The sequence below is a fragment of the Musa acuminata genome, chromosome BXJ1-6, assembly GCF_036884655.1.
Source record: "Musa acuminata AAA Group cultivar baxijiao chromosome BXJ1-6, Cavendish_Baxijiao_AAA, whole genome shotgun sequence".
NCBI classification, from domain to species: domain Eukaryota; kingdom Viridiplantae; phylum Streptophyta; class Magnoliopsida; order Zingiberales; family Musaceae; genus Musa; species Musa acuminata.
This window is the reverse complement of record NC_088332.1, coordinates 5567827-5581323: the sequence shown is the minus strand read 5'-3', so window position 1 is coordinate 5581323 and position 13497 is coordinate 5567827. Positions and strand designations below refer to the sequence as shown.

The window sequence follows — 13497 nt, the reverse complement described above, 5'->3', positions numbered from 1 at the left end:
CAAAACCCATAATCTACGCCGACATTCATACAAGAACAATGCATCTTGAGTTTGATTCTGTTGCCTCTGTTCCCAGTTTCAAAAATCATGATCACACAGAGGAACACAAAGTCAAATTTGCTTAAGGTCAACAGAGCACACTTGAGAGTTGACTAATCCAATCACCTGCTGCTACAAATTCTGGCGCTACCTTTTCTTTGAAATCGGCAATGGCATGCATGCCCTCCTCCTCCAGTTTTCTCCTTGTCAGTGTGTGTGAGATGCTTAAACGTCGCAGGGGAGTTGATTCTTTGCTTGCCAATGGTTGACTTGGGTATAACTTTCTGCGCTCCTCGGGGATTCCACAGCCCTTGTCTTCCATCATGTCCTCTTCAGATCACCCTTTTAATGCTTCGACTTTATGTGCAGTGATCACATGAGTCCACTTTGTTGCCTCCTTGTTGTCCTCAGATACCCACTCTCAGTTCCACCTCCAGAGAGAGAATGGCAGCCGCTTTTAGAGGAAGCGCTGAGCCTTCTTGGAAGCAGAGGAGTGAGTGGAAGACGAGCCCAGAGAGGAGAATGGTGTGGGGTGAGGCGAGGGCGAGAGCCACCACCGGGAGAAGAGCTGCGGTGGTTTACTACCTCTCGAGGAATGGGCACTTGGAGCACCCCCACTTCATGGAAGTCCCCGTCTCCTCCTCGGAAGGGCTCTTCCTCAGAGGTGAGCGCAACGGTAGAGAAGCCCTCGTCTCTTTCATCTCTGTTGTGATCTCCTGAGCTCCTTCGTGCTCCATCTGCAGACGTCGTCGACCGTCTCCGTGTTCTCAGAGGCCCAGCCATGGCTGGGTTGTACTCCTGGTCTTCCAAAAGGTAAGAGATGTGATTCCACACGATCTTACTGCTCGTGCGTTTGCCTATCGTGTTGAATCCCTGCCTTCCGGCGATATCAGGAGCTACAAGAATGGGTATGTGTGGCATGATCTCTCGGAAGGCGACTTCATCCACCCTGTGCATGGCAACGAGTATGTGCTCAAAGGAACGGAGCTTCTCCACCTCCGCATCCCTTCCTCCTCCTCCTCTGGTTCCCAGGAAAGCTCCGCTTCCTCCACCAGCTCCGAGAAGCCTTCGGAGACCTCCAAATGCGCGCAAAATGATGCCGCCGTCTCTTCCGTGACGAAGCAGGCGGTTCGGAGCTCCATCGATGTGAGCGAGTATAAGGTCTACAAGAACCACCTGAAGGCCGAACCCACCGTTAAGTCCGCCGACGCATCTACCCAGACCGAGGAGCACAGGCGGCATCGGTGGCGAGTTCCCATCGGCGAAGAGAAGCGAGAGGAGAAGCTCAAAACCGTGGTGACGGAGAACCCTGCCGCCGAGCTCAGCAGAGATGAGATCTCGCCGCCGCCTTCCTCATCCAGCCCGGAGACACTGGAATCGTTGATCAAGGCCGACTGCCGCCGGACCGCCGCGGTCGGGCCGGACGACAAGGACCGGATGGACGGCGGCTGCTTGAGCGGCAGAGTGAGGGCCTCCGCGGTGCTGATGCATCTGATCTCGTGCGGTTTCATCTCGGTGAAGACGAACGGGTTGTCGCTGATGCCGCAGGACATGGGAAGACTCGGTCGAGCCGCGTCGATGGGGCGCATTCCGAGCTCCCGAGCCATTAAACTGGAGGACAAGGAGTACTTCAGCGGGAGCTTGGTGGAGACCGACAAGATGGTGGGCGATGGCGAAGGCGGAGAGCTTCCGAGCTTGAAGAGGTCATCATCAGACAATGCTGATAGGTATGCGTTAAACAGGAAGCTAAAACTTGATACGGATTCTTTCATGGATCTCAATCAGTGCGATAAAGGAAATCTGAATAGTATTTTGAGTTGGTGGATGCAGAATCGGCTGTTGATATTGTTTACTTCGTGGTGTGTCACAAACAGGGGATCGAAGATGGATTTGGGCAAGCAGGTCGAAGAAGACGCACGTACGAGATGCGTGCCACGAAAGCCAAAGACGAGGAAAGAACGGAAACCTTAGAAGTAGAGAGAGAGAGAGGGAGAGAGAGAGAGAGAGAGCCATGTAACTAAGTGAGGCGTGTAAAGGAAGAGTAGCACGCAAGCTTTCCCCATTAACTCGAGTGATGGTGTTCATGTTCATGCTTGTGCTTATGATCTTTCGTGATTCTTTTCTTAGTAGACCCTGCAACTCCATTTGGTATTAGGCTCTGTTGCACATATAATGAAAGAACACATATCGGTAGCTGACTCCTCTTGACTGCCCATTGACAACACATTGGTTCCATTTGAATCATACTGCTTAAGATTAGAGGGAGAAGACTTACAGCAGAAACCCCACCTAGCAAGTGTATGGTTTGACAGGTATCTTTGTGCCTGAGGATGCTTAAGATTCCAGTTCAGTTGCTTCTGAAACCAGCACAGATCCTTCAGTGTATCTCTCAGTAGTGTAAAAGCATCTAGAACTGTGTACAGGAAGCTAAATGACAGTGAGAATGAGAGATGTACTCCCAAGTTAGTGTCCAAGAGTTGTAGTGGATTGAGATTTTAAATCCTGTTTTATAACAAATATTTGCCAAGAACTGAACCAAAATTTCAGCAAACTTTCAACCAAAAGATTCTCACCGTTCCATAGAATAAATCAAGTCTATCAAAGAAAAGGAAGCGAGCCTCTGACTTGTTTGATATGGAAATTAAATCCAAGACGTTCAAGAGAAAAACAAAATAATACGATTGTTCCAACTGAGAAAACCAGGATCTCCATTTATGATCTGCTAGCTCAATAAAAAGCCCACGTCTAGTAAAAGAAGCCGAGTACTTTGCCACCAACATTCTTCCTTCTAGCTTCTTCATGATCCATGATTCCCGCAGATGTCGTCAGCACAATGTAACCAAACTGCATTATGGGTATTAAAAATGATTTTTATCATGACAGCTTGATGCCACTCACTCGAATAACTTAGTAATATGGCAGGAACCAACTGAATTGACTTACCTGACGTGATGGGAGCAGTCTAGCAGTCCATGGCTCTATCTCTTTGACACCCACATCAAAGCGAGGACTAATGACACCACACTTGTTCAATCTCCCATTCAACTCAACAACTATTTTACCAGCTCTGTGGTCGTCGACGTATTCAAACTCGCCGATATAGCCTGAGGAAACATATGCGCAAGAGAATCAACATAATGAAATGTTTGTTGTTGCACCACCTAAACATTGTTGAATCACTAACCATGCTTCTGCATGACAAGGAGGAACTTGATTATCACTTTAGAGGATGGCCTAATCATGACCTGTCGCTTCCCACGCTTCTCAGCATTGTACATGCTCTTGAGAGCATCATTCAAAACACTGATTCTCACCATCTTTATCAAGCCTGTAAAAAGAACAATTGGTTACATGTATTTAGGTGAAAAGTAGAAACCTGGAGTCACAATGACCCACTAAAAGAAAAGGAGTCTTTGCCAAGACTTGCCATCCAGGCTGCAACTCTGGTTAAGTATAAACATTAAGCTGCTCTGATTGCTGAACAAGCAGGATTACTTGACCAAGCATCAAGGGATTCTTCTATGAACCAAAATAAAGTGATATTGCTAACCTGTTCCTAATGGAATGAACAGCTAGGCCCAAATTTGGAATATAATTTTGCTCAGCAAGGCAGGGTTTAGGTCCATGTCACCTTATCTATGGTTGAAAAGGTACCAGCAAAAGCACGCACACTCAAGTCCATGTCTCACTCAGGTCTAGCACCTGCTATTATTTCAACTCTATCTAACAATTCATCTGTTTCAAAACCAACATTACAAACATAATCAAACCTTAATCAACCAGATTAACCCACCCAAAAAGAATAATTACTTCAGATCAAAGTGTTTGAAGTATGAATTCTATCACATATATGTTGATTTTAAAGTTGGTAGTTCCAAGTGGCATAAAGTGTAGAACATAAAACTTTCTTAATAGAATGTGTGATCATTCATTTAGCTTAGAATTTGACCCACAAAATATGCACAAAATTAAACAATACTGGCTTAAACTTTTGCTATGTACAATGGCTGCCAAGTTTACAGATGTCAATATAGAGTGGACAAAAGCAGCCAAATCTGACCATCAAGAAAGAGAAGAGGGCACAAAAAAGAATTAACAGTAACATTAGTTAAGGGATTTGATACCTTGCACTGATAAAACAAGTGAAGGATACCAAAAGAGTGCAAAATAATCGACATGAAAAGAATACTATAATTATGTACCACGAGGGGGGCAGTCATTATGTACCACGAGCATGGTACACAAACCTGTGATGATTCATAATCCAATTTAGACAGTGCATTCCTCTCCTCTAGTTGGCAAAAACAGTCATAAAGCAACAATGGTAGCCATAGAGTCTTTTGTAGTGATCATACACTTAAACCTGAGACCTCATTCCAATCAAATCATATTTGTATAACACTTCAACTATCACAAATAGAACTTCCAACACCCCCACATGAAGGATGTAAATTTCAAGACATTTTTGCATAATTTCAACCGGCTTATTAAACTAAAAAGCAACTCATCTAACTCGAACACAAATTTTACACATCCAAACCTTTTGGACACTTGAACATGTGCCCCCGCATCATGTGTCCAAGTATAAATGCAAACAAGACGTAAGATATGTAATTCCTATTCAAGAAGGTATTTCAAATGGAGGATAAACATAGCAGGTCTGATGGTGAATTGCATACAACGTTGAAGTAGACAAAAAAAAAGAGCCCCCTTCCCTACAGCAAGCCAAGCAGGAATTAGGGCCAAATTTTCACCTTCCATTTTTTTCATTCTCTTTTTTGTGAACTCAATCAATCCCATTATTGTTAACTACTTATTCCTAAGTGCAAAGCAAACTGTACCTTTCAAGCGTATATGTTGGTGAGGCAATATGCAACTTTTACACTTTGATTGACAAATCAGTGCAAAAGTTTAAAGTATCAAAACGATATGATTCCAACCACTCTCCCTATCTTCCGAGAACACACAACCGTAGGAGTTCTTTCACAGTTGGCAACTAACAACAGCCATCCAAGCAATACCAAATGGATTAGAGACTAGCCGAAACAAGCAATGCAGCATGACAAATGCTTGATTTCTCCTTAAACTAGATATGGCGAATGCACCGTCTCTACATACAGAAGAACACCTTTCCGATAAACAAGCAACAATCTTGACCGGCAATACCAAGAAACACAGAGTGCGACAAAACTCCAGATCTAAGAAACTCTACAAGAAAAATCCATGAAATACATGAACACTAAGAGATCGAACAGATATCATGAGACGGCAACCATCGATCTCGAAGCAGATCGATCTGATCGCGGATGTATGGAGGCCAAGGGAAGAGGAGAGCAAGAAACCGATGAGGATCGCACCTTCGGAAGGACGAACTCGGCGAGGTGAGGACCGCCCAAGACCCTGGCTCGACAAAGAAGGACGAGAGGAGGAGAAAGGGAGGGCATGGCGGCTGGGGTTTATATAGTATGCTTCCACCCAAGTAATTTCTGTCACTCTGAGCCCTTAGATCGTGATCCAACGGTCGATCTATGGTAGGAGAACAAGTGCCCTAGAAATTTAGCTGGACCGGACCGGACGGGACCGGTCTGGCTCAGAGTCTGGTGGCAGGTGTCTCAACCTCGACCCGGACAAATCGATCCATTTGGATTACTGGGATCGAGTTCGGATCGAGTACATGTTTTAGATTGGCAGAAAGGTTTAATCTAATTCGACGTAAATGGGTCCAGTTCTTGGCAAGTAGGATGTTGTCTAATGGTTCTTACGGTTCAATTTTCGACTTTTGTCTGGATTTTGTCGTGAAAGAAAAACCTTGTATGATCAGACTGTATCAGTCATCTTTAAAGACTACAAGTCCTAAATTTTTCCAAGCAAATAGTGATGCTTCATCATCCCAGTTTGTTCTAGTTCAGCGTGTGATAAGAAGTGCAAACTCTGCATGTTCTTGCTACTTGCTAGAAAAGGAGACATTCAATGGGAGAAACCAGGAGTCAGTTGCATCTTTGATCACATCCACAATGAAGAACATCACGAAACGAGAATTGATTAAACCATTTTTATTCTGTATAACAATTTTGCTTTATAAAAAAAAAAGTCCAAATATGTTCTGGAATCATTAAACTTCACTACTTACACAAATTTCTTCTCCAGTGCTCGAATATAATCCTTTTATAATCCCCTTCTTGAGATATAAAGTCTTTTAACAATCAATCAAAAATAGGAAACAAACATCATTTATTCTAAGATGAGAGTAGAACATTTTCCCAAGGCATAACTTCAATTCGTCGAGATGGTGTATGGAGTCTATGCTTTCTTGGACACGCCGAGACGCTGCTTGAAATCCTCTTCCATTAGAGGCAGACCCTGTCGCAAGGTAATCTTGGGTTCCCATCCTAGAAGTTGTTTTGCTTTTGCGATGTTAGGCTTCCTTTGACGCGGATCATCAGGGGTATTCTCAACAATTTTGATTGAGATCGATGGCTCAATCAACTGCAACACATGATAGAGCTCGGTTATTGGGATGTCTCCATTGATGATATAGAGATTAGCATGTTGGAAACTCTAGGAAAAGTGTGTGGTGTGAAACTCTTTCTTAAAGTTTCTATGTAAATGTTATTTTATTTTTCCTGTCTACAACTAACATATGAATTAACCAAAAAAATCAGTCAGAAAAAATCCGATGTTTATTCCATTTAGCATAATAAGAAAAAAAATAAAGATTAAAGGGGTAAAGTTTTTTTATATTTGACGAGAAAAGGGTAAAGTTGCTCAGAGTGCATAATACAACTTACCTCCTTCACTACCTCAGCAAGTTCCGTCATCGTAAATTCACCTTCAGGAAATGCAAGATTCGATTAGAGATTAATCCCAACGTTAACAATTAATAACATCGCATTATTGTATCATGAACACTTTTCACGATTCAAACTCTACTCTCCCAAGTCGCAAAGGTACAATCTTACCATTGTACCAAGGCCCACTTAATGAGAGAATAAATCCTAAATCAGGGTAGGTTTTCCTATTGACCATCACATATTAGTAATCAGTACTTTATGATATGTTATGTGAATGAACAGGACACACAAACACGAAGAGATTCACAGCATGTGGTTATGTAGTCACTCGAGAAACAAAGATGAAAGGGCCCTGCTGTCTAAAACTCAAAAATCCTATTTTTCTAGTAATTTCGAGTTTCTAAAATTCCAGATCAATATCCTGTTCTCTTGGCTTGTGATACAGGAAGACGGGGCACAATGAAGCAGTATGCTTCTTGATGAACGAGTATACTGCAAGTCAACCATGAAACTAAGAGGAAATCATGGAAATTACCAGGGTTTCCTAAGTTAATAGGGCCAGTGTTCTCTCCTTCCATGAGACGAATAAGTCCATCAACCTAAATGGCAAATCAGATGTATAAGCATGACAAAACCAGATAATGCAAAACTCTATAACCTCAATTAAGAAGAAAATAACTTTTACCATGTCAGAGACATAACAGAAACTTCGAGTCTGTGTTCCTGGGGCTTGAACCGTCAAGGGTTCACCCCTGCATGGAATAATAACCAGATCAAAATAATTGATCATGATCAAAGGAATATGCAGTACAATTGTCGATGAGAACAAAAGATTACCGAAGCGCTTGAGCAATAAAGTTACTGACAACACGACCATCATCAATATTCATGCGAGGTCCATACGTGTTAAAGATTCTAGCAATCCGGATCTCTGGTAGAGAATAATGATCACATGTAAAGCAGATGGTAAGGACTTGATAACTCCTTGTCAATAACAAAACCATTACTCAAACAAGCCCCTTAGATTACAATACTGCACCTATGCCATGCTGCCTATGGTAATCAAACATTAATGTCTCTGCCACTCGCTTTCCTTCATCGTAGCAACTCCTCACTCCTAAAAATGTAAAAGTTAAAACAATTATAAAGGTGATTTAAGTGAGGGGGCAACACATTGCTGGACAGAAAATAAACGATGACTCGCAAGAAAGAAACAGATGTACCAATTGGGTTAACATTTCCCCAGTATTCCTCTGTCTGAGGATGCTCCAGAGGATCACCATACACCTCTGAGGTTGAAGTCAATAAAATTCTGCAACATAGGGAAATAAAAATATATGCATATACCTTATGCTCCTAGTATTCTTAATTATACAAGTAGTGATTAGACCATACCTTGCTCCAACCCGCTTTGCAAGCCCCAACATGTTCATTGTGCCCATCACATTAGTCTTAATAGTCTGTTAAAGACATCATTTTGAGTTATTTTCAATTCTAGTTGAACTTCCAACAAAAAATGCATACAGCAACGTGAAGTGAGTTGAACTTTAAGAGCAGCACAATCTATTAAAAATGGTAGAGAAAGCTATTGAAGCTACTAGAAAGTTAACTTCATAATTGAAGGTTTCCATCAGCTTGAAATAAAAAGGGATTATTGGTGTCCTGGTGCCGGCAAAACAATAAAAAAGGCATAACAAAAGAAAACTTGCAAGCCTGCTAAGAGGCTATGAAGAAAACACATGCAAATACGAAGACTTTAGATGAAATACTGAAGAAAATTGAGAAAACTGTGTTAGTGTATAATTCTCTTCAAAAGACAGTCACCATATGGATTGCTAGAATCTAGCAGGAAATGTGGATAAGATTCTACAATTAGAAGTTCAGTTACAGTTGTCGAAAAATGGTCTATTTTAAAATGTCAAATATACATAAATGAAATTACTAGTTTCATGGAGGTACAAGGCACCATGGAACAGAGCTTTCTTCCAGTGAAAGAAATGTAAAACATGCTAGAATAACAAAAAGGTATAACCTTGATACCAAGATAGAAAACTTTTACTATTGATATTAACATTTGACATATTCCTAAAAGTCTCATCTAGAAACTCTTACCTTGACAGGATTGTGTTTATAGAAAATTGGCGAAGCGGGGCAAGCTAAGTGATAGATCTGATCAACCTCCACCAACAGTGGCTCAGTAATATCTGACAGGATGGACAAAGAAGTTTATAGGTATGAAGACAAAATGCAAAAGTAGTTGGAAACCAAGTAAATTTCTTATCATTTTAGATATTTTATAGCAGTTCCATAAAGCATACAAAAATTTGTAGACATTATTTACTAAACCATGTGATATCCAGATCTGTTTAGGGATATGAAGAAACAAACTTAAGCAAGAGTCTCGTGAATAAAAAGACTACAAAAATGGAAATACACTTCCAACATGCCTCAATTGTTATTTAATCTAATGAGAAAGTACCATGTCTAATCAGCTCAAATCTTGGATGACCAATCCATTTCCTGAGATTGTCCTTTGAGCCAGTGAAAAAATTGTCAGCAACAATTACCTGGCAACAAAGGAAGGAAATGCGCATCATTTGAGTATATGATGTAATTACTCTAGAGTTCACACAAAATTTGTATTTACATCAAAGGAAAGCAAAAATAATTTTGACAGAAACAATTAATGTTTCGTTCATGCAACAATATAAGAATAGATGAAAAAAGATAAAATGGCACATAAATGTAATCAATGTGATACCTAATCCACTGTAATGTGCTTGTACTGTCACCAAAATCATCCTATTTGTCATCTTATTTTGAGTTTCAATTAGTTTCCCACCACTTTTGGGCTATGTATAACACAAATACCGAATGTTATCTTTTCCATCATGGAAGCAAAAGTAAGTAGAAATATTATGGAAACATGAAAAGAACACACAATGAATTTTTTTCAAGTTGGTTTATGTTCTTTTCTACATTAACAAGTTTGACTAGAAAAAAGATGGTGAACGGGATAACTGATCAATATATAAATGACTTCTAATGACCTTCTTTGCACACCATAACAATAGGTTCTTAGTTTTTTGTTTCATTTCTTCTCTTAAGCATCTCCATCTACCTCAAATTCACAGAGATATTAACAAAAATACTCCCATTGGAGGAATCAGTCATGCATGTCATCTGCTACTTGTACTCATGCGTCTATCTCTGTGAAAAACATAATTTGTATTTATCATATACTATAAAATGACAAGAACAATTTACTATAAAACTTCAGGAGGCTGACATAGAAAGAGAGATATAGGTCAAAATGATTGTTGATATACAACTAGTGCAATATTAATGACACAATGAAACTTAGAAATATTTGTTTAACGCATGCAGTTTAAGACACATCGAATAAACCAGTGAAGGAAAAGAAAAACATCTTAGAAGGCTCCTAAAATTATGAGTTCTTCAGGAAAACCAAGATAAATGATCTCATTTATCATCAATGATTACAGCAATATCAAACCCAAAAGTCTGCTAAAGTAGTTCAACCACATACCTCATTCTTCTCATTTTCCATCAGCTTGTCAACCAAATGAGACCCAATAAAACCAGCTCCTCCAGTCACCAAGATTCGCATGTTGGACTGTCAAGAAGAAAGATCAAAGTCAACTTAGAATGTTTTTTCTTTCCATGAGAAATAAAAATACAGCACAAAGAAAAACCAAAGACCATGAGATCTTGGAAATGATTCCCGAATTTCAAAGATGGACATGATAATTCAATTTTGTCCAGCAAATTATACCGCGGGAGACCAGACTCTTCAAAAGCTCGAGTCTGTTAACAAATGCTCCACAAAATTAAGTAGTAAATTATACTGAACTTGGAGGAACTCTTTTAGCACAAAACATAGATCAGCTAACTTTCTTACTCAAAGATCTAGCGATCTAGAATCATCGGAGCTTAAAACCAACATGAGAAATGCTTTAATCCAGAAATGCAAAACTAAGCAAGCCAAATCCAGAGACAGAAACCGAGCTTCAAACCTGAAAGAATTTGGAGTTTCTCAAAGGGGAAGGGGTCGGAGGCTTCTTTGTCACGACATGATTGTTACCGTTGGCTGCTTCCGTCGCCATTCCTCAAATCCGTTAGATAACCTACACCGCATGTTTCAAGATCTCATTGAACATCGATGTACCAGAACCAAAGGGATCAAGCAACAAAATCTTATAGAACCAAAGATAAAAATTTCAAGAACAAAGTAATTCAAATACGAAATGAGGGTCTTTCAACAAAAAAAGAAAAAGGAACCTTTGTTTTATCTCTTCGAGCGACCAGATCAAAATCCTTACTTTTCTCCTGATCACTGCACCCCACGGAAGAATTCTCGAGATCCAGGGACCTTATATAGATCCGAACCACCAGCACCGCCTGATCCAAACAATACATGCAGCTCAATTTATACAAGGCAAGACAGTAAGCTTAGGATTCAAGCAAAGGTAGTGCTCTCGAGAGCGAAATCCCTCCATACACCAAACGACGCCGATCTAACTCACTATTTTACTACCTCATCATCAAAAACACGTCCAACTAACACGACACATTATCATTAAGAGATCCAATCTTCAGCCAAAAAAAAAAAAACCAGAGTTCAAGGAAGCGTTGAAGAGAGTTACCGCAGAGAGATCCGAAGAATTAAGCCGGGGGATGAAGAATTCCGAATGAGATTAGGGATTTGGGTTTGGGGTTTGGGGGATTTAGGGGAGCTATAAAGGCCGCTCGGCTCAGCTCGGCTCGGGGTTTGGGATCCGCCATGCCAAAATTACCCTGTTGTGGTGGCGGCAACGTCACGATCTCTGATCTCCAGCCGTGAAAGATGCGGGTCCCTTGAATCAGACGGTTCCTATTGATCTGTGTACCGCTCTACTACGTGCAGTTACCGAATTATCTGTTTTTTTATCTCTAGAGATAAATGTAAAAAACAAACTTTCTATCTTTTTTGTTTCTAAAAACAAAAACACGTGGATTATGGCAACACGCTTCCTCACAAAGCAAAATAGATTGGAGTAAAATTACACATCTAAACCACAAATTTTGAGATAAATTATTATAATATTAATCTTTATTATTTATATTTTTATTAAATATATTATTAACATAAGTGATAGATATCTATAATTTTATATAATGATTTTTGTTTTTTAAAGTAATTTTATTTGTTTAAAATGATCATTATTCATATTACTCGGTTGAGGAGTTAAGCCAATAAAATTATGACACGCGCACATGCAGACTTCCCTTCGCAAGCAAAAAAATGAATGCAATGCGAGGTCGGTGGGGTTTGGCGTTGCTTCGTCTTCACATGAAAGCTGTGCCCCACCGGCGACCACCTTCTCCCGGCAGCGCTGCTGCCCACCGAACGCGGTTGAGCTGTCGGTGTCCGTCACCGCGAACTGTTTGGCGTTTCCTCGCCTCTCAAGTCTGAGCCCACGGCGTCGGTCACGGAGAAGTCAATGGCCGCGAGTTTTCTACATCATGATGAGGACTCGCATGTTCTTCTTGTTGTTGTTGTTGTTTGGCACATTACAGTGAAATGATTTCTTTTTTGCTCGGTTTTGTTGTTGTGGTTTGACCGAACACAGATGTCTAGGTCAAACACTCGGGCATCACCTCCAGTATTTGGATCTCTTTGAAGAGGCAGCGTTGTCAGGCAAAGGAAGAACAAAACTGGTGCAGGTTGTGGTTGAATAATCCAGGTGTTCGAGGACTGTCAGAACAGTGGATCAAAGGAGGAGTAGAAGAATTGGTCATGGAGGAGCTGATGGAGAGGTATTAATCCTTGTCTGTGGAGACAGCTAATGGGGATGAAGAACTTTTGGGTCTTGGTTGTTGCCCACAAATCTGGATGGAATTCTCCTGTCTCTTAGCTGTGGCAGCCTTGATGTGCATGACACATGATGCATGTGTTGGTTGAGTAGATTTAGCTCCATGAATTTACTACTTGCAGCTTGATTGACCCACAACAATTAATTATTTTCTGAAGAAGACAGATTATTCTGACAGGGAATTGGGAGCAGGAGAGGCAGTAGAATCACAATCTTTACTTGAGGAAATTAGATATTAAATATCATATATATGTTTTATTTTATTTAAGAGTTCTCTGAGTTTTTTTCATTTCCATATTAGAGTTTTTATATCACAAAATTTTATGAGTACTCATGGCTTGTCAAGTGGAACCAATGTGAATTATGCCAGGATCTCTTCACTCAACAAAATCATCACTGCAATTTCAGTGTATATATATATATATATATATATATATATATATATATATATATATATATATATATATATATATATATATATATATATATATATATATATATTTGGCAAATAAAAATATTTAAGTTTGGGTTCTTATTAAAGTGGGAACAAACATGCAAAGTCCAAAATCAACATTATTTCTGTGTTATATCAGCAGAACACTAAAGGAACACTTTCTTGGTGATACATCACTCTTGTGGTGATGCTATGAGCAGTATTCCTGTCTCTATGTCATAATTTGATATAAATAGTCATGGCTATCATAGAAGTGAATGAGAATGCATTACAAATTGGTTAATCAGATCATTTAGCTCCAGTTAAGCCTTTCAGTGAACTGAAAGGAGATGAAATA

At 40.1% G+C, this 13497-nt stretch overlaps 3 protein-coding genes across 6 annotated transcripts; 1 reads left to right on the top strand and 2 right to left on the bottom strand.

Moving 5' to 3' along the window:
- The first annotated feature begins 214 nt into the window (after positions 1 to 214).
- LOC135675814 (protein SOSEKI 5-like) lies at positions 215 to 2167 on the top strand. 3 transcript variants are annotated; one of them, XM_065186363.1, is made up of 4 exons: positions 215 to 313; positions 409 to 703; positions 783 to 852; positions 933 to 2167. In XM_065186363.1, the coding sequence occupies exons 2-4, from the start codon at positions 484 to 486 to the stop codon at positions 2008 to 2010; spliced, it is 1368 nt and encodes a 455-aa protein (XP_065042435.1). In that variant the 5' UTR covers positions 215 to 313; positions 409 to 483; the 3' UTR covers positions 2011 to 2167. The 3 variants fall into 3 exon arrangements, with proteins under 3 accessions (XP_065042435.1, XP_065042436.1, XP_065042434.1); XM_065186364.1 differs by having other exon boundaries at positions 252 to 703; positions 933 to 1766; positions 1914 to 2167; XM_065186362.1 differs by having other exon boundaries at positions 252 to 703.
- Positions 2168 to 2570: 403 nt separating this feature from the next.
- Positions 2571 to 5508, bottom strand: LOC103987003 (small ribosomal subunit protein uS8). The gene is made up of 4 exons (XM_009405176.3): positions 5397 to 5508; positions 3224 to 3367; positions 2983 to 3143; positions 2571 to 2883 (listed from the first exon to the last, which is right to left on the bottom strand). Exons 2-4 carry the CDS (start codon positions 3354 to 3356, stop codon positions 2785 to 2787), a joined length of 393 nt encoding a protein of 130 aa, XP_009403451.1. The 5' UTR covers positions 3357 to 3367; positions 5397 to 5508; the 3' UTR covers positions 2571 to 2784.
- A 555-nt stretch (positions 5509 to 6063) lies between these two features.
- Positions 6064 to 11613, bottom strand: LOC103987002 (UDP-glucuronic acid decarboxylase 6). Of its 2 annotated transcripts, none has more exons than XM_009405174.3 (14): positions 11498 to 11613; positions 11174 to 11252; positions 10868 to 10978; positions 10381 to 10467; positions 9310 to 9397; positions 8943 to 9034; positions 8226 to 8290; positions 8054 to 8142; positions 7870 to 7947; positions 7668 to 7761; positions 7516 to 7582; positions 7366 to 7429; positions 6828 to 6868; positions 6064 to 6525 (listed from the first exon to the last, which is right to left on the bottom strand). In XM_009405174.3, the coding sequence occupies exons 3-14, from the start codon at positions 10955 to 10957 to the stop codon at positions 6340 to 6342; spliced, it is 1041 nt and encodes a 346-aa protein (XP_009403449.1). In that variant the 5' UTR covers positions 10958 to 10978; positions 11174 to 11252; positions 11498 to 11613; the 3' UTR covers positions 6064 to 6339. The 2 variants fall into 2 exon arrangements, with proteins under 2 accessions (XP_009403449.1, XP_009403448.1); XM_009405173.3 differs by having other exon boundaries at positions 11133 to 11252; positions 11498 to 11612.
- Positions 11614 to 13497: the final 1884 nt, after the last annotated feature.